Here is a 27,232-nt window from a genome sequence, read left to right as displayed (position 1 = left end):
CTTTCTTTCTTTCTTTCTTTCTTTCTTTCTTTCTTTCTTTCTTTCTTATATACTTATTTTAGAGAGAGATCACGGTGCGGGAATGGGGGGAGGAGCAGAGGGAGAGAGAAACTTAAGCAGATTTTGCAGTGAGCATGGAACTCGACTTGGGCTCCATCCCATGACCCTGAGATCAGGACCCAACCTGAAACCAAGAGTCAGAGACTTAACCCACTGCGCCACCCAGGGCCCTCAGGCCTCATTTTTCATATAAAGAAGTTACATTTTATGAAGGCACAGTGTGTTAGTTATGTTTTTATTTTCTGGACACTTTATTCTTCAAACCAGTAACTGTACCCAGAAAAAGATTACAGAGGTGGATAAGAAAATTTTCAGTTTCTTGGTTTCAAGTTCAGTGATCCTTTCCATAAAGATTTTGCTTTTAATGTGCCCACAAATAGTGCAAATTAGTTTCTGCCAATTGACTAATAGCTCCCTTTTCATTTAATGAATACTGAGCACTGTGTGTTTTAGTAGATAGAAAAGCCCCAGACTACAGCATTGTGTGTCAACTATACTTTAATAAAAATAAATAGATAATACATACACATGCACATACACACATATGTATTAGGAGACCTGTGTGTTAGATCCACTTGGACACCCACCTGAATATATGAGGTCTCATGAAAGTCATTCAATGTTTAAAAGGCTTCTTCTGAAAAATAACAGAGCTCAACTGAGAACTTCTATGCGGAGGAAATCTAACTAAAAAATCCTATCATTATTTCACTTCAGTGTGTACCACAAGATTTAGTACTTAATTTTACTGTGTTATTTAACTTTCTAATTTTTCTCACCAGTCCTAATCTTGTTTCTCCAACTGAAATTTAAATTATTTGATGGCAAGAATGATGGCAGACAGGGGCACCTTCATGGCTCAGTCATTAAACATCTGCCTTTGGCTCAGGCCATGATCCCAGGGTCCTGGGATCTAGCCCCACATCAGGCTCCCTGCTCTGCGGGAAGCCTGCTTCTCCCTCTCCCACTCCCCCTGCTTGTGTTCCCTCTCTTGCTGTCTCTCTCTCTGTGTGTCAAAAAAATAAATAAAATCTTAAACTAACTAACTAACTAACTAACTAAATAAATAAATAAATAAAAGAATGATAGCAGACTCCCTGGTCTGTGGACTTTTTATTGTATTATATTACCTGAAAGGTTAATAAGTCAGCATTTAACAATTCATTGTTGATTAATTTTCAGCAAGTCAAAATAACAATATGAAATTTTAAAACTTCTTCACATTTACTAATATATAATATGCAACACCATTAATGTACTCGCTAATAAATTAACAACAACAACCAAAATGTTTCAAATGTGGGGCAGAAGCGAGCCATCACTTACCCACTTACTTGAGTCCACTGATTTTCTGTACTGGTCTGTGGTTCATTTTATCAAACACAGCGGAAACTCTTCAGGACTGATAACTACGAGTATACTAGGCTTTTATTATTTAATCCTATTTTGCTTTATGGCATGTGATTTGCCCTTGTATTTGAATCCATGTAACGATAAGCAGCATTACACAAGATTCTACCATTAAGTCAGTTTCTAAACCCACAAACACATCCCCCAGAAATCTGTTACTTATATAGAGTTAAGCCCATCCATTATCACCAAAGAGCCTCTACTAAGGCCGGGGTGGGAGGTGTCTCAAAATTAATCACATTCTTAATTTTTAGTAGGAAATATCTAACTTCCTAAGAACTTGAGGATGTGTTTTTCTTTTTCATTAAATTTTATTCATTATACAGATTTCATGAAGACTCCAAAGTCAGGGCTCTGATTTCCCTGTTGTGAGTCCTTCTTTTTTGTGTGTGTGTGTTTATTTATTTTTAAAGATTTTATTTATTTATTTGACAGAGAGAGACACAGCAAGAGAGGGAACACAAGCAGGGGGGAGTGGGAAAGGGAGAAGCAGACTCCCCACTGAGCGGGGAGCCCGATGCGGGGCTCAATCCCAGGACTCTGGGATCATGACCTGAGCCGAAGGCAGACGCTTAACGACTGAGCCACCCAGGCACCCCTTTGTGTGTGTTTAGTATAATTCTGCTAGTTATTGTATTTGAAGGTAGTCCAATGAACTTCAAGATTATACAAATTAGATAATATAGTCTAATGTCTCTCTACCTGCTTATCTGCCCACGTGCCAGCATCTCACTAATGTGCTTAAAGAGTTGGATTAAAGGCCATAGGTTGCCTAGAAGATTATGTCCTAAGTAAATACCACCAATTTGATTAGTGACATACAAATAAGCCACTGACCTATAAGAACTCTATTCTTTTAAATATTTGCAAATTAGTGCAGTCTTTGTTAAGCAAGGTATTGCTCTCAGGAGTAAGTTAACATATGTTCCAATTTTTAGCTTGTGTTGGTGAGAAAAAAACAGCTAATTACACTTCTGCTGTTTGTTTATTGAATCTTTGTTATGATCAAGTGAAAACAAGCAATATTTCTTGTTATTTTTATACCTCTGTGCCTTTACTCATGCTACTTCTTCTGTCTGGCATGCCCTTTCCACATCACTTGAAATGTATTATTGCCCTTATTCATTTACTATCCTAAACCCTTAAAGAACAATGATTAGGTCTTTTATACATTTACTCACTTATCTATTCAATAAAGATTTCGCTATGTGCCAGCTCTGGGGAATACAGCGGTGATAAAAACAGACAAAAACCCCTGCCTTCCTGGCACTTACATAGAAATGATAGAACAGGGGCGCCTGGGTGGCTCAGTCGTTAAGCGTCTGCCTTCAGCTCAGGTCATGATCCCAGGGTCCTGGGCTCGAGCCCCGCATGGGGCTCCCTGCTCTGCGGAGAGCCTGCTTCTCCCTCTCCCACTCCCTCTGCTTGTGTTCCCTCTCTCGCTGTGTCTCTGTCAAATAAATAAATAAATAAAATCTTTAAAAAAATGAAATGGTAGAACAAATGAGTAAAATATATTGTTAGTTAGCAATATGCGCTAAAGAGAGTGTTGGGAGGTTGGAGTTGCAATTTGTGATAAGGTGGCCAAGGAAAATTTAGCTAATGCAACGATTGAGCAAAGACCTGAAAGAGGTGAGGGCAAACCGCATATAAATCTGGGGATAGAGTGTTCCAGAGAGAGGGACTAGTAAGCACGAAGGCACTAAAATAGGAGGATGCTGGATTATGCCTGGTTTGAAGAAGAGTCGCAAGGTGGTCCATGAGGCTGGAGTAGCGTAAGAGGAATGATAATCTTGTTTATCCATGGGGTTTAACACTGTGTCTGAAACACATTAGGACTTAATATTTTTGATGAATTAATGAATATTTTGATGGTAATGTAATAAAAGGCCAATATTTCACAAAACCTGAATTGTGCTAAATCCAGTTACTTTATTAACAAAAATATTTTCTTTGCTTGTCCTGACTTTAGTTTTGCCATTGAAACAGGTATGACTTTCATTAATTCAGGTTTTAGGTCAGTTCAGGATGTCATGTTGCGGTATATTACAATCTTCTCTTTGCACTTCTTTTTGTTAAAGTACTTACAAAGGACTGTAACACTAGAATATAAACACTAGAAAATACCAGCAAACATTGTTGGGTAGTATTCTCATAACCTTCAGATCTCTTAGCAAAGTTAGCAGTACTACTTAGAATCACTTAAATTGCCAGTTTAAGGACTTACGCTGCTTCCAAAACTTATTTCTCAGAACATCACTCGTAGAATTTGTGTAAAGTGTACTATGCATATAATCTTATTACTATTTATTTTATTTGCAAGAATGATTCACCATTAGCAGCAGGTGGGGCCATGAACACATGTACACCAAGGCAACTACCAGCCAGCAAGACTGATTAGCTCTTGACAACTTTTCTCCCGACTTCTCCTTCCCTGGCTCACTTTTGGACTCCAGGTGTTAACATTCCTGGTATTGCTTTTGACTTGTCAGTGGATCCCTTTGAATCGGTAACCTCTCCATATTTGTTGTTAATCTTTAACACTGATTGTTATACTTTCATTCTAATTATAATATTTTCTGTCTTGCTGATTTTTCTTGAGATTCAGAAAAACATATTCAGTTCCCTACAGTTCCCAAGAAATGTTTGAATGGAAACACCAATTGTAAAAGATTTATTCCCTGAAAGTCGCCAGATCCTGATGGTTTTGGAGTTTTAATAGAATCTTCAAGAAATCAAACCTTCTCAAGTATCAACGCCCTTCAGCTGGAGAACTCCAGGAAGTCAGCTGTAGTAAACCCAGTTGTATTTATTTCTTGTTGCAGCAAGGAAAAATACATACCACAGGGAACTATGGGCTGCCTCGTAAGAAGGCGTTCAGAAAGAACCTGTTACAGGATTTGGGCTTTGGTTGGTGCTTGAGGGAGAGTCTAAGGTAGCAGGAATCTCTTCTCAATTGGATGCTGTCAGAAAGCCAGGGCAATTCCATGATTGGGCATCTCAATAAATCTTATCTACAGGGAGAGAAGACTAATATGAGAATAAAGCTGTAATTTGTAAAGAAGAAGTAACCATTCATTTTGGCCAAGAAAAAGGGTGTTTGGTATTTTGTGGGACAGAGTGATCTTGTTTTGGTCTGTGTTTAGACAAATTCATGAAGTGCTTTGCCTTATTTTATCATGCTTTTACAATGACCTTGTCCGAGGTTAGGATTTCACGAGATTATTTCTATCTAATAGGACAATAATATGGCTTAGCTGTGAGTGCCAGGCCAACTTCAGAATGTCAGGGGCTCTTCTTGTTTTTTTCATGTTTTTTTTTTTCATCCACATATAGTGTACATACAGAAAAGTATATATATTTTTTAAGATTTTATTTATTTATTAGAGAGAGACACAGGGAGAGAAGGAACACAAGCACGGGGAGAGGGAGAGGGAGAAGCAGGCTTCCCACGGAGCAGGAAGCCCGATGTGGGGCTCGATCCCAGGACCCTGGAATCATGACCTGAGTCGGAGGCAGACGCTTAGCGACTGAGCCACCCAGGCGTCCCTGGAAAAGTATAATTTTTAAAAAAGATTTTGTTTACTTATTTGAGAGAGAAAGGGAGATAGAGAAAGCACAAGCAGGGTGGTGGCGGTGGTGGGGAAGCAGGCTCCCTGCTGAGCACGCTGAGCAGGGAGCCCAACGCGGGGCTCGATCCCAGAACATTCTAGAATCTCAAGGAATGTTGGTTGAATCTTGACCCAAGTTTTCACACTTCCCGCCTTTCTTCTCTCCCCTGTCTACCTACCGTTCTACCCTGTCCACCCGTATGAGGTCTAACCCCACACGGTCAGTATCCGCTCTTAGAACACTTTTTTCGTACCAATCTGATGGTGCTTATTACATTGTTCCGAGTACTAAATGAACATAGTGTTTGTGTTTTTGTTTTACAACACTTCGGACATAATAACCGCTAAGTGAGAATTAATTGTAACAATCATGTTACAGTTTCTGTGTAGTTTCGTGTAAGCTCCTTTAGGGCAGAACTGTATCCTACTTTTGGTTTCACTTTGGTGTCTTCAAAACACAACGGCAAAGGCCCTGTCAGAGGAGACTCGAGCTACCGGCGGGGGGCACGGGGGCGCCCCCGCGCAGCCCTGAGACGTGGAGGCGGGGTTCCACAGGCGAGCAAAGCGAGACAGGGAGACGAGCGGCTCCACCAATCACACGCTTGGGCGGTGAAGGCCCCACCTCCCAAATTTTCACCCATTATTCAAGTTAAAGCCAAGCTCTCAAGCAGCAGATGCGCGTGCAGGGATCCGAGGCCAGTCTGGGGGCGCTCGGGACACAGCATCCGCGTAGGGGGCTCAGGCGGAACCTTCGTCCTCAGCTCGGTGTTTCCCGCGACTCCACTCCTATCGCTACACTACCAAATAGACGGCCTCCTTCCCCGCCCCGAAGGCCTATTCCGAGAACAATTTCCAGACTTCGGGACTAATAATTTCAGCGAAACGATGACTGGACATCCCAACGAGTGAGGACAGTTTCTCCGAGCGGCATCGCCCTAGCGCGGCCCCACGACTTCCCCTAGGGGAGGGCGCCCCGCGGACGGCCGCCCACGCTCGCCCGCCCGGGGCAGAGCCCGCCGCCGCACCTCGCCCCGCGCGCGCGCACGGACGCGTGCTCAGGCGCGCACGCCGCCCCGCCCCGCCCCGCCCCGTCGCGCGTGCACGCCGCCCCCTCCCCGTCCCGCCCCGCCCGCCCGTGCCGCCAGCCGGCCTCCTTTCCGGAACTCTGAGCTGCGCCTCCCCGAGACCCCCTCGCCGGTGGGGGGACCCGGGTCGAGCCCGGGCGCTCTGTTAGCCAGAGGCAGGCGGAGGAGACCGGGTCGGCCGGGGCGAGCCGCCGAGGAGTAGCGGAGCCCGCCGCGCACACCCGGGAGAGAAGTGGGAGGGAGGCAGAGTTACGTGAGGCAGCGCGGAGTGAGTGAGCGTGGGTCCGACTCGAGGTCGGGCTCAGGAGCGAGGCTGGTGGGCCAGGCCCCCGAGCCGGCGTTACACCGGCTCCGAGGAGCGCTGAGCGGACACAGAGGGACGGACCGAGCGAGGACACATGGCCTCGCCATTCCTGCCCGCGGGGGCCACCACGGGCGACAGCGGCGGAGAGCTGAGCTCGGGGGACGACTCCGGTGATGTGGAATCCCTCCAGAGCCCCGAGACCGAGGCGTCCGGGAGCCTGACCGAGCTCTTTGAGAAGGCTGCCGCGCACCTCCAAGGCCTGGTTCAAGTGGCCAGCAGGGAGCAGCTCTTGTACCTGTATGCCAGGTACAAGCAGGTAAAGTCCTGGGGAAGGGGTGGATGCGGGAGAGCGACAAGAGGCCTTCTCTGTCCTCCAGAATCTAATAGTAAACGTGCTTGGTTGGTGGCTAGGTGTAATGAAGTTTGCGTGTGTGTATGTATAATCATCCACTAAGGATTAGCATCCTTCTGAATATGGAGAGGGCCTGTCTGCTCTCCTGGGAGTGATATTTGGCTGGACACCGAATGGCAGTTGTCCGTGTCTTCTCTGACTTGCACAGTGACCTTGCACTTAATGCTTCTACCAGCTTCAGGACCTTTACAAAATGAGGATGATAAAATAAGATTTATCATTCACTCTTGCTGAAGGGTCATATGGAGGTAATTATGGAAGTACCATGGTCACATGGAAGTAATGTTAAAAAAAAATTGGGAGCGCCAAGAAAATTATATGATTGTAATAAAAGGGTGATGCAATACAAAATAAAGTATTATACTTTTGTTATTGTATTTTTAAAATCCTAAATATATTAGACTTATGTTTTGGCTGAATGGGCTTCTGATTTTTAGATATAAACATTTTAGAGCTAGTAAACACCAGGTGAAATAATCCCCTTCTTTTGCTGGAAAGGAAAGGGAAGCCCAAGGAGAGTAGATAACTTGCCTAGGGTCATACAGACAGATCAGTCAGAACTAGAACTAGATTGTAGCTCCTGACTCTAAGGCTCTGAACTTTACCTGGAAATAAAATTCGTAATGTCCTATAAGACATTTTTGATTTATCATTCAAAGAGTCAGAGGTATCAGAAGGAGAAATAATTGCTTTATCATAATCAACCAATACTTGTATAACATCTTTTATATGCAAAACACTTGGGTGTTATGCCTGCAGGGAGTGCGTAGAAGAAGCAGCATCATGGTATTTGCCTTCAAGATACTTAGAAAGTTACTTGAGGAGTCTAGATTTAAACACGGGAAAAATTGCTAACAAAAGTTAAATAACATTTTAGGAAAGCTCCAGCTCTTTGGAACACTGGAAGCAATGACGTTCTGGGCAATAGCCCATTTTATTTTACTAAAAAATTTTAACCTTTCTTTTGCTTCTTGGTATCTATTTCCTCCTGTATTCTTTTAAGAAAAAATAATAATTGTAGGGTCCCTCTGTATTCTTCAACTGAATATACCGAATAGAGATGAATCTTCTTTTGAAGACTGATGAATTTCAGTTACCAATACGGGTTAAAGTGACTTGAGAGACGTAGCTATGGATACATATGGTATAAATTACAGTGTTGAATGAAAATTGCCCCTGAATTGGCCTTGGAATTTGCTTTCTTGCAGAAGTTCTGGATATCTTTTTTCTCTGGTTATTTATCCTGCCCCAATAACATTAAAATCAGACTTTCAATTATTAAACAAGAAGAGTTTATTGAACATTGTGCTAGGACCTTTAACATGTCTGACTAGTAATTCTCTGGGCAGCATAAGACTGCTTTTCTCCAAATTCCCTAGAGAACATTCTTTTTCTTTCTAGGACATAACTTTATTTACTGGTTTTAGTGTCATCATTATTAATATCTGATTTCTGAGTTATCAGTGAACTATAGTCATCTCTCAACTGGTAACCATTCTGTCTCATGCATCCTCACTTCATCCAGATCTTCTGGAAGAGGTGTGTCCCTCACCCTTTCAAGAACTTGATGTTAAGGTGTTTAGAAATATTCTGTATCTGGAAATAAAATTCTTTGTTATTAGAGAATAAGATTATGCTTACTTAGATATGACATTGGAACTATTTTCATCAATTTCTTCTAAATTTTTTTTTTTTTTTTTTTTTTTTTTTGAGAGGGAGAGAGAATCCTAAGCAGGCTCTATGCCCAGTGTGGAGCCTGAGGCGGGGCTCTATCTTATGACCCCGAGATCATAACCTGAGCTGAAATCGAGTCAGATACTTAGCTGACTGAGACACCCAGGCCCTCCTAAATATTTTATTTTATTATTATTTTTTTAAAGATTTTATTTATTTATTTGACAGAGACACAGCGAGAGAGGGAACACAAGCAGGGGGAGTGGGAGAGGGAGAAGCAGGCTCTCTGCAGAGCAAGGAGCCCGATGCGGGCCTCAATCCCAGGACCCTGGGACCATGACCTGATCCGAAGGCAGATGCTTAGCCAACTGAGCCACCCAGGTGCCCCCAAAGATGCTGTTTTTAACGCTATTTCAGAATTCTGTTAAAAATAAAATAGGGCACCTGGGTGGCTCAGTCGTTAAGTGTCTGCCTTTGGCTCAGGTCATGGTCCCAGGGTCCTGGGATCGAGCCCTGCATCCGGCTCCCTGCTCTGCAGGGAGCCTGCTTCTCCTTCTCCCTCTGCCAGAGCTCCCCCTGCTTGTGTGTTCTCTCTCTCTCTCTCTTTCTGTCAAATAAATAAAATTTTAAAAAAATAGCATCTTTGGTAGCATAATAAAGTTGAAATTCCAATATAATTGATGCACGGACCAGAATTTCTCATGAAAAAATTACATTTTGTATTCAGAGTAGCACTGCATTTTGGAGGCCGAATGAAATAAAGTTGTCCCCAGGAAGATAACAGAAATAAGCTGAGCTGTGAACCTTCTTTTCAGAACTCTAAACTTACCTAACATCGTAGCTCTTTTAATCTCAGATAAACCTGTGCCTCCAAAATCATCTTTTAGTGAGGTTTCAAAAAGATCACACCAATGAACAGTTTTTTGGTCCTCTGCAGTAGCCTACACTTTCCCAGGAAAAGATAACTGACACCTGTGAAAACTCTAGGACAATGAAAATTTCAAACCCGTGAGCTTCATTTCACCAGAGCTTTCAGCACCAGCACGGTGAGGATACCCAGCGTGTTCTCCTACTTTAACCTGGCCACACATGATTCACTGGCATTTGCCATTAGCCCCCTTTGTTAAAACATTGTTTTATCATACATATATCAGAACAGAGTTTAGGTGTTTTGTTAAAATGGCACATTTTATAACTCTGCTCTATAGCTAATGATTCATTATTCAATGATTTGGAAACTGTTGCTCATCATGTCCTAAAGTCCCGTAGTTTTATTTACCCAGTCTTTTCTGATCCAGAACTATTGTTTGAATTTGGGAATGCAAAAGCTTATGTGTCAGTTAGACTATAGGGTCAGCTGCTGAGCTTTTATTTTCATCACACATAATGGTCTGGAGGTAGGTGACCTAGGGCTGGTACGGTGATTTTGCTTCACGAGATCATCTGGGGGATTAGTCTTTTTCTGTTCTGTAGTTCAGCCATTCCCCCAAGGCAGCAGTTCTCAAATTACGGTCTAGAGACCCCCGAGAATCCCTGAGACTTTCTCAGTAGATCTATAAGATACAAAACTATTTTCCTAATAATACTAAGACATTATTTGCCTTTTTTCTCTTTGATAAAACTGCTGACGCATCGTCATGAATCAAGGCAGTGACAGCAAATTGTACTAGTAGTCATATATTTTACCATCATGTACTCAGAGTAAAAAAAAAAAAAAAGGCCAATTTCACTTAAAAATGTCTTTGATAGGGGCGCCTGGGTGGCTCAGTTGTTAAGTGTCTGCCTTTGGCTCAGGTCATGATCCCAGGGTCCTGGGAAGCCTGCTTCTCCCTCTCCCACTCCCCCTGCTTGTGTTCCCTTTTTAATATTTTGTGTGATGAAATGGGGAGTACATGCAAGGCAGTTCTGCACACTGAATTATGTTGGCCATTTCGAGGAAAAGCACTTGTGTAGTTTTTGAGTTGCAAGCTGAGCTATCCACATTTTTCATGAAACATCATTTTTCTTTAATAAAACAACTCACAGATTAACTCTGCTTATTCAGATTTGAGTATTTGGCAGATGGTTTCTTCAAAGTGAATGGAGTGAGCCTGTCACTTTAAGGAAAACAGCTGACAGTGTTTTTTGCCAGTGGTCACATTTGAGCCTTCAAATGAAAATTAGAGGTTTGGAAAATCTGTGTCTGTCACATGAACTTGACAGCTTCCTGATACTTAAGAACTTTTTTGATGAGATTAATGGTGATTCTAATGATTGTAACTTCTGCTTTTGTATAATGTGTCAACATTTGGAAGGAATGCATAACTCAGTGAACCATATTTTCCAAATATTGCATGGAATGTTACAAATTATGTGTGAGTAAAAGATCAATTCAAAGTGCAAGTCAGACCAATGGATTTTAATGTAGCAGAAGGAAAAATTCATTGATACACCATCAGAATCCACATTGCATCCAATCTTGAAGAAACTGCCACTTGTTGAGTTTTGGTGTGGTATCAAAGAAAAAAATATCCACAATTATCTGAAAAGGCTACTAAAATACTTCTTTCTTTTGCAACAGTGTATCTGTGTGAGCTTTTTCTTCATATACTTCAACCCAAGCAACATATTGCAGTATATTGAATAGATAAGTAGATATGAGAATACAACTGCCTTCTATTAAGGCAGACATTAAAGAGATGTGCAAAATGTACAACAGTGACACTTTTCTCACTAAGTTTTTTTTTTTTTTTAAGATTTTATTTATTTGACAGAGACATAGCGAGAGCAGGAACACAAGCAGGGGGAGTGGGAGAGGGAGAAGCAGGCCTCCCACCGAGCAGGGAGCCCGATGCAGGGCTCGACCCCAGGACCCTGGGATCATGACCGAGCTGAAGCCAGACGCTTAACGACTGAGCCACCCAGGCGCCCCCTCACTAGGTTTTTTGTGCTTTAGAATATACAGTTATTTTTCATAAATTTTGTTATTTAAATATGTTAACTTAATGAGTTTATTATTTTTAAATTAGTTAATACACATTTTTACAATCTTTTAATTTTTAATATGGTAAATATTGATAGATATAACCCACATAAACAAAGCTTCTTGGGGTCCTCATTTTTTAAGAGTGTAAAGGGATCATGAGACCAAAAATTTTGAGAACTGCTCCTCTCAGATCCTCTTTCCATGGCCAGAAATGGCTCACCATCACTTACATGGATGTTCTAGCCAGGGCTCAGGGAAAGGGAAGGACAAGACCTCCTTTCTTTTCAAGGAAGATGTTTATATCACTTTCTCACACATCCAGTCCTCTCTACCTGGACCGAAGTTGCACGGTGTATGTAATATTTAGCTGGATGACCACACGTGTGTCTGGCTGAGACTTCTACTACTGTGGGAGAAATGGAGAATAGATAGATATTGGTATTTGTTTCTACCACTGGCTGGTGTCTGGATAAAAAACAAAAATAGTAATGACCGCTGTTTTTATGATGTGTCATAGTTTCTCTCATGTTTCTAACAATCCAGTAGTTGAAGTGATTTGGAGATGCCTAGATTTGATGTGGCATGTAAAACAGAGTGCTATAGAAAAGGAATATTGGACTTTGGAGTCAAATAGTCCTAAATTCACATCCTGACTACTAATTTAGGATTTGCTAATGTGTGAACTCTGCATCCCTCCCCAGAGTCTCTGTACTCATTTATAAAATGAATTTGTAGTGGCAAACCTAACAGGATTGTTGTATGGCTCATTTGCCATTACATATATGAAGCTTTTGGTTTGTGGTGATCAAGAAATGCTCTGTCACTGTTCCTGCTCTCTCACTGTTTCTTCCTTGTGTCCCCTTATAATAGGGCTGCTCCTGTGTAAGTGGACATTTTAATATTCATCAGAGGGCCATGTGATTAATTGCTAAGCAGATGATGGAGATGATACTTGTTATGAATTCAGAGATGGATAAGATCATTGTAGACTGAAAGGGTTCTTATAATCTGAATCTTGAGTGGGACTGAAAGGTGTGAAAAGCTGACGGAAGAGGAGAAGGCATTTTAGGCAGGGCAGTAACAGGAGCGAAACTCAGAATAAAAATCCTTAAAGCAGTGAGTAGATCAGTCCAGTTAGTGAGTAGACCATCAGTTTGATTTTAGTAAAATTCAAGTGTATAAAAGTAATAGTAGATGATGAGAAGGTCTCTGAGAAGTAGATGGGGGTTGGATTGTGGTATTAGGAAAAAATAGGTATTTGGTTGAACACATGCCTGACATATTCATTCCATTCAACAAACATTTTTTACTACCATAGGTAGGCACCATATAAGGTGCAGTGAGTGAGTTAAGAATGGTTTCCTAGAGACTGTGTTCTGATAGAAAGATGAGACTTTACCCAAAACTTTCTAACACCAGGTAAAAGTGGAAAGTGCTGTTGTCAGAAGTATGTGGAGTAAATGCTGTGAGTTCATGCTGTGAGTTCGTCAGAAGGAGATTACTTTTGGCAGTGGGAATAAGGGCTGTATAGTAAATTCTGCACTTGTGTGAATTTCATTTATGTTTATTCACAATGGAAATAACGTATATTTTCACTACAAATGTTATTTGAGGATTACAAATAAGTATTGGCCACAAACAAGACGAGTTTATTGTGGAGTAGATAAAATTTATATTGTTGCTGGAAAACCCTTGAAAGTTTTTTGCGAGGCTGTCAGCATCCATCTTTGTATCAATTAGTTTCATAATAGGATACTTTACAAATGGTATTCTTTATCCTGGAATTTGGGAGAGATAAAATGCCGATAGTGTAATGAGCATCAGCATAAATAAACAATATTGTGAATTCTGATAAACTGTACTTCACAGCTTGTTTATTGCACATTTAAAAATTCTATATGATAAATGGTAATAAGGATCACATAATCTATATTTATAATTTGCCTTGTATATATAATTTGTCTACTAGTTTAGGAATGCAAGTGTTTGTCACTCATATTTTTTTATGTATCACAGTATTAGACAACAGTGGTTTTATGCAGTAAGCCAAAGCAGCCTGTATTTTAAAATTTGTTTTTTTGCTTGCTTTTACAAAGAATGTTAAATTTTGTTCTCTATAGATGCAAATATTTTCTAAGCTATAGTTACTGAGTATACATAATAAATTTGAAAATAAAAAGTTTCTCTGGCATTTCTTTGAAAAATAAGTTCTTTATTTTTTTCCCCTCCCTTCAATTAGGTCAAAGTTGGAAATTGTAATACTCCTAAACCAAGCTTCTTTGATTTTGAAGGAAAGCAAAAATGGTAAGAAATTCTTGGAATCTAATGAGGTTGTTGGAAATGGTTTAGGTGTTTAGGAATTAGAAAGTAGTGAGCAGATTAAAGAATTATTTTTATATTAATCTCTCTGCTGTAGACTGTGCTAACAACAGGCAATTGGGAGAGAGATTAAAAGAATCCGCTTTTAGCTAAGTCTCCTAAAGGATTCTCATGCCATGATGTTGGTATACACATAGTTCATGACAGATATATATTCCTTATATACAGGTAGCTTCTTAGAGAGTGATGGTAAGAGCTATTGCTTGAGATTTTCCTATCCTGTCATACAGCCCCTAACGGATCACCTCTTCTGCCCTGTGTAGGAATCTTTGAATGCACAGGAAGATGGGAAGGGAGAAGAACAGGATAAGTGCCCATTTTTATTCTCCCCTGCCCCAATTTTATCTTCTTATCTCTAGCGCTCTTCTGTACCTTGCCCCACCCACACCACAGTAAAGTGCTTATAATAACCGGTTGGGAAGAAAGGGGGGAAAATAGATACTGAGTCCACTTGTTTCCTGAATCTATAAGATTTTTTTACTTCTAATTCAGAGGTTCCTCCTTATCATATGAGGTCTTATTTACTCTTACCTTGTCTAAGTGAAAAAAAGAGAAATTGCATACAATAGGGACCCTTAGTTATAGGAGGAAGAACTTTGGAAGTGTCAGCCCTGGAATTAAAAGTATAAAGGGTAGGGTTTAAAAAAAAATGAAATATGGTTGAAGAGAGAAGAGTGCTAAAAATGGATTCTAACTTTACATTCTAGGGCAGTGCTACTCAAAATGTGGTCCCTTGACAGTTTGCCTGTCTGCGAACTGTTTGTTACCCGGCTGTAAAGTCATGCAAAGCTTGAACTTGAATGTAAATCAGTTATGTCATTAGGCCCATGTTTAGTTCTGCTGACTTTGTTTGTGCAGGGCATTCTCAGTGAAGGAAGCAGTGCTTTGATTTCCGTTCTAGCAGAAGCTTTCTTTTTTTTTTTAATTTATTTTTTTATTCTTATGTTCTAGCAGAAGCTTTCTTTGCTGATGATAACAAATAGTTCTCTGACACTTTATTACTGTTGTGGCGAATACCTGATGCAACTTTTATTGTGAGTTTTTTGTTTTAATTTTTGAAATTTGATAACTTCAGCATTATTTTTTTCCCTTATGCTTGCCTGGTTTTTCATTGTTTTTAGCAATTTTGAGAAGTTTTGATTTTACAGCCACTATAATAATTCAGGCAAGAATCATCAATGGATGCTGAAACCATTAGATGAAAAACTACTGAGGAGCATTTACACAATCTGACCCTCAGTTTACTTTTTAATTACAAGGAAGACAACAGGAGATACTGCTTCTACGAAGTCCTTAATCTTATCTGTGATGATGGGGGGGACAAACTGATGTCATGTGCCCCTAATGTGATACATTGTGAAGGACATGTCACCTATATATTGCTTTTGCCAAAACCTGATTCTAATCATGATTATTCATTTTTGGCAAGAATACCATGTAGGTGAGGAAACAATCAGACAAACCCAAATTGAGAGAGATTTTATAAAACAACTGGTTTGGACTCTTAAAAAATATCAATATCGTGGAAGATAATTAAAAGGCTAAAGATAGACAAAACTCAGTGCTTTGTGTGAATCTTGATTGGCTCCTGGGTCTAGGAGAAGAAATCTATAAAGGACATTAGTGGGAAATCAGGGAAATCTGAAGGTAGTCTATGTTTATATAATATTAATGTTAAGTTTCCTGTTTGATATATGCTGATATACTTAGGGGTAGAGTGTTGGGATGTATACAGGTAACTCTCAACAGGGTTAGGAAAAATAAATTTGGAAAACCTCAGAAAGATGTTATATTCATTGTGGGAGCAGGAAGGTAGTGAAAAAACTGTGGTACTGAATTGTGTTTTACAGTGAATCAGTGGATCTACTTCCTGGGTGGAAGTAGTAAGAATTGGCAGGGCAAGACCAAGAAGGAGCCTGTCTTGGCAGCTTACAGGAAAAAGAAGAAAAGGATGACTCAGAAGGGGCACAGGACTAAAATATTACTCTTGATATTTATACTGCAAGTGGTCCCTACCTTCTTACTCATTAAAATTCTTACCTCTGTCCTTACCACCCCTCACTTTTTGAAGTCCTTGCATCAGGATCCACTACCAGCAGCTTATAGCTGAGATAACAGCAAAAGGGGAAGGTGTATTTCTCACAGCTTAAATACGAAGTTCAAAACATTTTCCCAGGGAATATTGTTTTGTGTGATGATTATTCCCATGTTACCAAAATGCTGTATAAGGTGGAAACTACTTTTATTGGTCTGTAGATCATACATTCTCAATAGGGATGAAAGTTGGGTTTTGGGGAGTTATAAAATCTTGGATATTACAGTTATTTGTGGTCTTCTAAAATTCATTCGATATGCAGTATATCTGTGTTATAAAATTTCATGGGGGAGGGTGATTAGGAAAAAAAAATGTCTAAAAAGGCTCCTTAGGTGGTGGGGTGTAAGGTGTGTGTTGGTAGACACCATTGTGAATGCAAAAAGAGAGCTACTCATCTATGGCTTCTATCTATATCTCACATCCTTAAAATGAGTGTGCCAATTTTTTACTACTAAAAAGGAATGTGTCATTTGTGTTACTTCCATAGATAATGATAGATCATTTTGGATATTCTTTACTGTAGGGAAGCATGGAAAGCACTTGGTGATTCAAGCCCCAATCAAGCAATGCAGGAGTATATCGCAGTAGTTAAGAAATTAGATCCAGGTTGGAATCCTCAGGTAAGATTTGATGATTGTAAATAATACTTTCCAAAAACATATCATCTTCCTCTCAAGTAAAGGTTTAAAACCAAGCCTAAGCTAAGTAGCATTCTTTTTTTTTTAAGATTTTATTTATTTGAGAGAGAAAGAGAGCATGAGTGGGGTGGGTGGAGGGGGGGGGGGCTGAGGGAGAGGGAGAAGTAGACTCCCTGCTGAGCAGGGAGCTGAACACAGGGCTGGATTCCAGGACCCTGAGATCATGACCTGAGCCGAAAGCTGAGGTGATTGAGCCACCCAGGTGCCCCTTAAGTAACATTCTTAAACGTTTTATTTTTTAGATTATAGAGTTATTGTAATATTATATCTACCTCAAAGTACTATTTCTTGAATATTAACCAGTTACTGATACTGAGAACTTCTCTGAATTGTAGAGAATTTTTTAAAAAAGATTTTTAAAAATTTACTTATTTGAGAGAGAGAGCAAGTGAGCAGGGGGGAGGGGCAGAAGGAGAGGGAGAGAGAGTCCCCAGCAGACTCCACACTAATCACAGAGCCTGATGTGGGGCTCAGTCTCATGACCCTGAGAACATGACCTGGGCTGAAACCAAGAGTCGCTTAACTGACTAAGCCACCCAGGTGCCCTGGAATTGTAGAGAATTTTTAAAAGCATAATAATAATTTCAATTTTGTAAAAACTCAGTTCATTTCAGAATTTGAAAGAGTTTAATGTGAGATCATCATTATCTTGAGAAATGGCAGGTTTCTTTTAGATTTTTTTTTTTAATGAGCACTTCTGTGCAAGTACAAAATGCTTTTTGATGTGGATAAAATATGAATAAGATATGCTTTCTGCCATTACATAATTTAAAGTATATTAGTGAAGATAAAATACAGAAAATATAGTAGTAATGCAAGTGCTAGGGAATCCAGTGGAAAGAGAGATTACTTTGGACCTTGGAGGTATTGGGTATTGTTCACTTAAATGTACCCTCTTTTTCTGGTATACTTACTGGAGAACATCTAGAAAGACTTTAATAAAGGTGGGGGTTGGTAGTTTATTTCAAAAATTTTTTTGAAACGTGACAGGTGTTTTAGTGGGATAAAGGCATCAGTACCATGTTGAAAATGCAAATTGAGTATTACTTTTCATTAAAAATGTTTAGGCCAGGGCGCCTGGGTGGCTCAGTCGTTAAGCGTCTGCCTTCGGCTCGGGTCATGATCCCGGGGTCCTGGGATCGAGTCCCACATCGGGCTCCCTGCTCAGCGGGAAGCCTGCTTCTCCCTCTCCCACTCCCCCTGCTTGTGTTTCTGCTCTCGCTATCTCTCTCTCTGTCAAATAACTAAATAAAATCTTTAAAAAAAAAAAAATGTTTAGGCCAAACATTTCAGTGATGAATGAATATAGCAACTTTCAGATTTTTTGGTAGTAATTATTTCATTGGTACACGTGTTCTACCAGTTTGAAGGAATTTTGTTCAATAATCATGGAATCTTAAAATTCAGAGTTGTAAGGTACCTTAAAGATTATATATTATGACGTACAAAAGTATATCTTAATTGTGAATACAAAGAGGGAGAGATAACCAGCTTAGGGTATCTTTAAAGATATAACTGCCTTTTTGAAGTCATTGGAACTTTTCCTGATGTTTTGATGTGCATGAATATTTTCAGAAATATTCCATTTTGTTAGTATCTTTTATGAAACATCAAGTTTGCATACAAATGTATATCATAGAGGTCCTAAGGACTTTGTAAATTAAGTGGTGAAAACAGGTGCCCCTCTGAGCTGAACTCAGCCTGAACACATATGCCACAGTGTTTAAAAAACAAAACAAAACTTGAGTTTGAATGTGTTTTGGTGAGTACTTTTCAGTCTCTGTGGTCTTAGTTCTTCCCTATTGATTTTACATGACTGTTTCTGTTGCCTGGCCCATGTAGGCGTTTGAGTTTATAAGTTCTGATAAATGACAGAATTTATTATTTCTTACCTTCAATACCTTAATTACTAAATAAAATTCTGCTAACTAGCCCTCTTTTTTTTAAAGATTTATTTATTCTAGAGAGAGAACGTGCTCATGTGCAGGAGCAAGGGGGGGGCAGAGGGAGAGGATCTTCAAGCAGACTCCCTGAGGAGCCTGGAGGCCAACTTGGGGCTCGATCTCACAACCAACCCGTGAGATCATGACCTGAGCTAAGACCAAGAGTGGATGCTCAACTGACTGAGCCACCCAGACGCCCTTGTTAACTATAACTCTGAAAAATGGTTGCAGAGTCCATGTGGTTAGGTAGTTCTTCCTTATGGAAATTTAAATAAGCAGTAAGGATGCTTTTTAAAAATATGTAAATTTCACCTATTGAACATAAATTTGAGTCAACTAAGCAGAATCAAAGGCACTTTCAAATAAAGATCATACTTTCAGGGTCGTGAGATCAAGCCCCCTGTGGGGCTCCGTGCTGGGCGTGGAGCCTGCTTAAGATTCTCTCTCCCTCAGCTTCCCCCCACCCCGTCTCCTGCACATGCATTTGCTCTCTCTCTTTCTCTTAAAAGAAAAAAAATCGAAGATCATTCTTTAATACATTGTTCTCAAAATGTTTTGACATCTGTAATCTAGTTGTAAAGAGGAATTTTATGTTTTGTTTACATTTTTGTTTAATTTAAACATTCTGATCTGGTCCCCTTTGACTCAGCTTTTGTTCCCTTTCTTTCTGACTGGTATGAAGTAGTTCGTAACTGCAATCTCAAGACATTTGATGTTTCATTTATTGTCTTTTAGGTTAGAGAATCATTTTCTTTTGATACTAGTGTCTGAAACCAGTGAAATAATAACTCTCATTGCTGAATGTGCTAAGCTCTTTACATGTGTTGTCCTTTGAAATCCTCAAAAGAATCTTAAGATTTTTTTTTATTTTTAAGTAATCTCTACAGCCAATGTGGGGCTCAACTCATGACCCCAAAATCAAGAGTTGCATGCCCTACTGACTGTGCCAGCCAAGCGCCCCCACCAGAATCTTAATTAGATTAGAAACTATTATTGTCAGGGCACCTGGGTGACCCAGTTGTTACGTGTCTGCCTTCGGCTCAGGTCATGATCCCAGGGTCCTGGGATTGAGCCCCACATCAGGCATTGGGCTCTCTGCTCAGCGGGAAGCCTGCTTCTCCCTCTCCCACTCCCCCTGCTTGTGTTCCCTCTCTCGCTGTGTCTCTGCCAAATAAATAAATAAAATCTTAAAAAAAAAAAAAAACTATTACTGTCTGCATTTTAAAAATGAGGAAATTCAGGCATAGAGTGGTTTATATCTTGCCCAAGATTAGCCAGCTAATAAATGATGGTGCTGGGAAATGGACTTATCTGTATAGGAGTTCAGAGCCCCACTCTTAATCTCTCTGCTCTCTTTTCTACATCTAGCATTTTATATTTACACGTATTTACACACATATACATTTGTGTATATATAGAACATATGTATAGCATCCATCTAAACTTATGGGTGTGTATATGTATAAAAAATTCAAGTAAAGGTAGTTAACTGTTTTAATCAAAGCTCCATGGAGTATAAAGTGAAGTATAAAATGAATAATACCTTAAAATATAAACCCTTGACTGTGTTTTCTGTTATGTTTCATCTTATCTCAAGAATATGCTGTTGAATATCTAATCAAGGTAAATCTTTTGCCTTATTTGGGTTTTTGCCAGGGGGAAGAGGGTAAGTTTTTATTTTGGTATAACTTATTTTTATTATTTTTGACAAATAGAAATTGTATGTATTTAAGATGTACAACATGATGTTTCTCTGTTTGATATATGTATATATTGTGAAATGATTCTCACAATCAGACTAATTAACATTTTCATACCTCTCATGGTTACCATTCTTTTGGTGCTGAGAACCCTTGATATCTACTCTCTTAGCAGATTTCAAATATACAATATATTATTATTTATTATATATAATTATTAAATATATATTATATTATTAACTAATGTATTAATAATTAATAATGGTACATTATTAACTAATATATACTTGATATAATTTTTTTTAAGTTTCAGAAATAGTGCAAGGAACTTCTGGATAGTCTTTATTTAGATACCCCAATTGTTTATGTTTACTTTAGCATTCTCCCTGTTTACACACACACTCAAATTTTTTCTGAACCATTTTACATAAGTTGCAGACATCATGTCCCTTAATCACTAAATACTTCATTATTTCTTAGAACAAGGACTTTCTCTATCATTATACCATCATTATAAAATTAGAACTTTTTTTGGTGTCAGGAGTTCTTTTGAAATTTCTTCTTTTTTTTTATTTAGACACTTTAGGCTCAGAGTTCCTGCAGGGCATTCTATACACACACACATCAATTGTATATATTTAAGGTATACACCATAATTAGATATATATATAGTAAAATGGTTACTATAGTCAAAATTAATTAATATACCTTCTTCTCATATAGTTATCTTTTTTTTTTGTGGTGAGATTACCTGATATTTACTCTCTTAGCGTATTTTCAGTATTCAACACAGCATTATTTATTGTAGTCATCATGCCTGTATATTATTTTTTATTTTTTATTTTTTTTTAAAGTAAGCTCCATGCCCAGTGTGGGGCTCAAACTTATGACCTGGAGATCAAGAGTCATGTGCTCTACCAACTGAGCCAGCCAGGCTTGCCTATCATGCCTGTATATTAGATCTCTAGATTTATTCATCTTACACAACTGCAGTTTTATACCCTTTGACCAGCATCTCCGTATCTCCCATTCCCCACCAGCCCCTAGTAATCACCTACTTTATTTGCTGCTGCTGTGAGTTTGACTTTTTAATTTCATTAAATTCTACATATAAGTGAGATCATATAATATTTGTTTTTGTCTGGTTTATTTCACTTAGCATAATGTCCTCCAGGTTCATCTATGTTGTCACAAATGGCAGGATTTGCTTCTTTCTCATGGCTGAATAATATTCCATTGTTTATATATATATATATATATATATATATATATATATGTATATACACACACACCACATCTTTTTTTTTTTTTTAAGATTTTATTTATTTGACAGAGAGAGACACAGCGAGAGAGGGAACACAAGTAGGGGGAGTGGGAGAGGGAGAAGCAGGCTTCCCGCCGAGCAGGGAGCCCAACACAGGGCTCGATCCCAGGACTCTGGGATCATGACCTGAGCCGAAGGCAGACGCTTAACGACTGAGCCACCCAGGTGCCCCTATACCACATCTTCTTTATCCATTCATCCATAGATAGTTTCCATATCTTGGTTATTGTGACTAATACTGCGGTGAACATGGGAGTGCAGATACCTCTTTAAGATCCTTATTTCCTTTAGATGTATACCCAGAACTGGATCATATGAGAGTTCTATTTTTAATTTTTTTTTAAAGATTTTATGTATTTATTTGAGAGAGAGAGAGTTCGTGCACGGGTGTATGCCCATGTGTGGGGGGAGGGGCAGAGAGAGAAAGGGAGAAGCAGACTCCCTGCTGAGCACAGAGCCTGATGCAGGGCTGGATCCCACGACCCTGAGATCATGACCTGAGCTGAATGTCACACGTGCCCCCTATTTTTAATTATTTTTTTTTTTAAAGATTTTATTTATTTATTTGACAGAGAGAGACACAGCGAGAGAGGGAACACAAGCAGGGGGAGCGGGAGAGGGAGAAGCAGGCCTCCCGCCGAGCAGGGAGCCCGATGCGGGGCTCGATCCCAGGACCCTGGGATCATGACCCGAGCCAAAGGCAGACGCTTAACGACTGAGCTACCCAGGCGCCCCTATTTTTAATTTTTTGAGGAACCTCCATGCTGTTTCCCATAATGGCTGTACCAATTTATATTCCAGTCAACAGTGAGCAGTAGTTCTTTTTTCTTAAAATCAGGAATTTTAACATTGATTCAGTATTGTTGAATCCATGATCCATATTCAAATTTATCATTTATTTTAAAAATCTCCTTCATAGTTGAAACATTCTGATCCATCATCCAATCCAGGATCATGCACTGTATTTATTTGTTGTCTCTTTAGTCTCCTGTAGTCTGGAACAGTTACTTAGCCTTTTTTTTTCTTTCTTGACTGTGATAGGTTTTTGTTGTTTTTTTTTAAAGATTTTATTTATTTATTTGAGAGAGAGAATGACATAGAGAGAGCATGAGAGGGGGGAGGGTCAGAGGGAGAAGCAGGCTCCCTGCTGAGCAGGGAGCCCGATGTGGGACTCGATCCGGGGATTCCAGGATCATGACCTGAGCCGAAGGCAGTGGCTTAACCAACTGAGCCACCCAGGCGCCCCATTGACTGTGATAGTTTTGAAGAATATAGGCCAGCTCTTTTGTAGAATGTCCCAGTTTGGGCTTGTCTGATGTTTCCTCATAATTAGATTCAGATTATACATTTTTAGGAGAAATACAACAGAAATGTGTCCTTCTCAGTGCATTATACCAGGAGATACATGATGTCTATTTGTCCCAGTGTTGGTTATGTTAACTTTGATCACTTGCTTAACATGGTGTTTACCAGATTTCTCTACTGTAAAATTCCTATTTTTCCCTTTGTAATTAGTAATTTGTGGGGAGATACTTTAAGACTATGTAAATATCCTTTTCCTCATCAGATTTCACCCACTAGTTTTAATATCCATTAATGATTTTCCAACTCCATCATTTCTTCTACATTTATTATTTGGCATTCTATAAAAATGGGCTTTCCCTTCTCCCCTGTTTATTTATTTATTCACTGTCAAGAACTATGAAAGATCTAGGATTGTACCCTACTTGCAAGCTAATAAGTTAGCCTGTTATTGTTTCATAGATGCTGGCAGAGGTACAAGACTCCTGGGTCTGAGCCAAAGGACTTTATTATTCATGGTATGGCAAAGTGCATGAGATTCATTTGATTTGCATTGGTTTCTCAAATCCCCCAAGTCCCACAGGGATAATGCAGGTGGGCCTAGATGGATTCCTGCATATGCAGTGGGTTGTGCTACAGCGAAGGAGCACTGAGCTTTGGGGATTCACCACTTTTATAGCAGGTGGAAGTAAGCCTGCTCTTTGTCAGGGGTGGGAAGACATTACCTCATCCCTGAGGGTTGCTTGCTGTACACACAACCCTGAGAAATGGCCCAGGTAAAGAGTAGTTAGAGCCTGGCATTACTGGAGGAGAATGTGTAGAGATGCTCAGGGCCCATGGCTGATTGCTTCTCCCAACATTCATGTATTTATATCTGTACTGTATATACTCATGGATTTCTGTTTTATTCAGTGGGTTACAATCCATTACTATCATTATTTATTTGGTCATTGGGAACTCCTTCAAGATGGCTCCTGTCTCCTTTTGATATGTCCCCATCAATCTTTGAGATGTTTCTTTTTGTCACAAAATGTTACAGGCTGTATTAGTTTCCTAGAATTGCCATAGTAAAGTACCACAGACTGGTACTTTGTAGTTTAAAACAACAGAAATTTATTCTCTCATAGTTTTGGAGGCTAGAGGTCCAAAAATCAAGTGTTAGCAGAGCCATGCTCTCTTTGAAGGCTGTAGGGAAGAATCCTCCCTTGCCTCTCCCAGCTTCTGGTGGCCCCCGGGGTTCTTTGACTTTTGTCAGTGTAACTCCAGTCTCTGCCTCTGTCTTTACATGGCCTTCTTCCCAGCATGTCTATATCCAAATCTACCTTTCCTTTTTCTTACATAGACACTAGTCATTGGATTTGGGGCCCACCTCAGACCTCGTTTTATCTTTCCCCCACTCTGATTTATTGAGATATAATTGACATAGAATATCATGTAAATTTAAGATATAAAACGTGTTGGCAGATGTTGGGAAGATGGTGGCAGAGTACAAGGACCATAGGTACGCTTCCTCCCGGTAATACAACTAGATAACTATCAAATCATCCTAGATACCCCAGATCTAACCTGAAGACTGGCAGAACAAACTCCGCAACTAAAGGCAGAGAAGAGGGCACATCCAAGAAGATAGGAAGTACAGAGACTCTTTTTGGGAGAGAAACAGAATGTGGCTGCTGTAATGGGGAGGAAGCCATGGTTGTGGAGAGAGGCGAGATACAGACTAGCACACGGGGGAGCACATGGGGAAAATGAATCCCCAAAGCAACTGGCTTGGAAAGGGCTTCAAGAGGAGCTGAATTTCATGAACTTTAGCAACCAGCAGGGCTTAAAGCCTGGACTTTTAAAGGTCAGTGGCCTTGCTCAGGAGAGCCCACAGGCATTGAGGCTGCTATTGGAGAGAAGGAAGGACAAACAGCCTGCAGACATATAGTGTAGACACAATGATCTGAAGAGCGCCTGGGTCATACAGTGGGAAGGTTATTTGCTCATCTCCTAATGTATCCCAGAGAGGCAGAGTTCATGGAGAGATCCCTCCAGGAACAAGGGAACTGGCTTGTGCCATTTCCCTCCCCTACACCACAGCATGAGCACAGAGCCATCTGTGGGAACCAGTACAGTGCCAACACTTGCTACCTAACTTGCTTACACCATGTCCTGCCCCCTGTGCTCTGGTGGAGTCGTCCTTCCCGGTCAGACTTGTCTCAGTCCCAGCATGGCAGGGCCCCTCCCCTAGAAGACCAGCCCAAACCCCTGTCTGCACCATGTCTCCGGACTGGGAGTTTTGCAGGGCCTTGGTTCTGGTGGCGGTGGTGACAGGTGTCATTTCACAAGCAGACCAGAGCACACCTACTTAATATTCACCGCATTCAGGCCAGGGACCAAACACTGCCCACAACAGGCAAAGAGAGCCTCTGTAGACAACTGGCCTGAAGGATAAAGTGCCCAGAACAGAACAGCAGAGCACATGCAGCACACTTTAAGTCACTCCCTGTAGCACTGGGTCCTGGGAAACACACTGGGGAACTATACTACAGGGCACTACAGGACCTCTTCTTCATAAGGCTGATCCATGGAACAGCAGACATAGCTGACTTTCTTTCTTTTTTTTAAAAAAGACACATTTATTCAGTATCATGATCAGACTATTACATTTAGCAATCAACAGCATGGGTGCAAAAAAAAAAAAAACCAAAACTACATTAAAACCCTTTGTCGGAATGCGTTACACTTTCCACAGAACAGAAACTAAAATAACTTGTTATACAATTAGTCACAAATACAGTCCTTGAGTTTTTTGCCCATACACATGAGTATTGTCTAAAACATGTCTTCTTTGTAGCAGCTAGGGCCTGCCACCACTGTGCTTGGCTGAGTTCACAAATCTGTTGTAACCTGTAGCTTCCCTGTCACTTCTCTGGCTCTCCTCTCCTGCTAAGCTTTGTTTTCTGGCAGTAATTAAAACCTTTGCCACTGCCGTAGCTACTGCTGCTGCTGGAACCACCATAGCCACCTTGGTTTCGTGGTTTGGCAAAGTACTGGCCTCTACCACCATGGGGGCCAGAGCTTCTGCCTCCAAAATTTCCTCCTTTCATGGGTCCAGAATTTGAGGGTTGATTGTTGTAATTGCCAAAATCATTATAGCTTCCGCCACCGCCAAAGTTGCTTCCATCATTATGAAATCCACCATATCCACCACCACCTTGACTGCCACCAAAGCCACCTCGACCACTGAAGTTCCCTCCACAACCAAAGTTGTCATTCCCACCAAAACCACCTCCACGACCACCATCAAAGTTTCCAGAACCACTTCAACCTCTTTGGCTGGATGAAGCACTAGCCATCTCTTGCTTAGATAGGGCTTTCCTTACTTCACAGTTGTGGCCATTCACAGTATGGTATTTTTGAATGACAATCTTGTCTACAGAGTCATGGTCATCAAATGTTACAAAAGCAAAACCTCTCTTTTTGCCACTGCCTCGTTCAGTCATGATCTCGATCACTTCAGTTTTCCCATACTGTTCAAAATAATCTCTTAGATGATGTTTTTCAGTGTCTTCTTTAATGCCACCAACAAAAATCTTTCTCACAGTTAAGTGGGCACCAGGTCTTTGAGAATCTTCTCTTGAGACAGCCCTCTTTGGTTCCACAACTCTTCCATCCACCTTGTGTGGTCTTGCATTCATGGCTGCATCCACCTCCTCCTCGTGTGGCCTTGCATTCATGGCTGCATCCACCTCCTCCACAGTGGCATACGTGACAAACCCAAAGCCTCTGGAGCGTTTGGTGTTTGGATCTCTCATTACCACACAGTCCGTAAGCATTCCCCATTGCTCAAAATGGCTCCTCATACTCTCATCGGTTGTTTCAAAGCTCAAACCTCCGATGAAGAGCTTCCGCAGCTGTTCAGGCTCTTTGGGAGACTCTGACTTAGACATGACAGCAGTGGGAGGGGAGACTTTAACGATGCTTACTCAGCGGTGTCCATGGGCAGAAAGCCATAGCTGACTCTCTTAACACACAGAGGCACAAAAACTTAGACAAGATGAGATGACAGAGGAATTTGTCCCAAATGAAAGAACAGGACAAGACCATGGCCAGAGATCTAAGTGAAACCGATAAAAGTAACATCCCTGATAGACAATTTAAAATCATGATCATAAAGATATTCATTGAACTTGAGAAAAGAGTGGAAGACATGAGTGAGACCCTTAACACAGAGATAAGGAATAACATAGAGATAGAAGTTTGAATAAATGAAAGGAGCAACATG

At 40.3% G+C, this 27,232-nt stretch overlaps 1 protein-coding gene and 1 pseudogene across 7 annotated transcripts in view; one reads left to right on the top strand and one right to left on the bottom strand.

The window, feature by feature from the left end:
* Nucleotides 1-6,209: 6,209 nt before the first annotated feature.
* ACBD6 (acyl-CoA binding domain containing 6) overlaps nucleotides 6,210-27,232 on the top strand; it is a 218,849-nt gene continuing 197,826 nt past the window's right edge. For all 7 annotated transcript variants that reach the window (XR_004680266.1, XR_004680267.1, XM_035010562.1 and 4 more), the window contains exons 1-3: nucleotides 6,210-6,786; nucleotides 13,761-13,825; nucleotides 16,519-16,615. Coding sequence is in view for 5 of the 7 variants with exons in the window: in XM_035010562.1 (XP_034866453.1) it covers nucleotides 6,565-6,786; nucleotides 13,761-13,825; nucleotides 16,519-16,615 (384 nt within the window). In the remaining 2 variants the exon portion in view is untranslated. The remainder of the gene's footprint in view (nucleotides 6,787-13,760; nucleotides 13,826-16,518; nucleotides 16,616-27,232) is intronic.
* On the bottom strand, nucleotides 25,803-26,897 carry LOC118014346 (annotated as a pseudogene).

Source organism: Mirounga leonina, unplaced genomic scaffold, assembly GCF_011800145.1.
Source record: "Mirounga leonina isolate KUSES-001 unplaced genomic scaffold, KU_Mleo_1.0 Mir_154, whole genome shotgun sequence".
In the NCBI taxonomy this organism is placed as follows: Eukaryota; Metazoa; Chordata; class Mammalia; order Carnivora; family Phocidae; genus Mirounga; species Mirounga leonina.
This window is presented reverse-complemented; position numbering and strand designations above follow the sequence as displayed.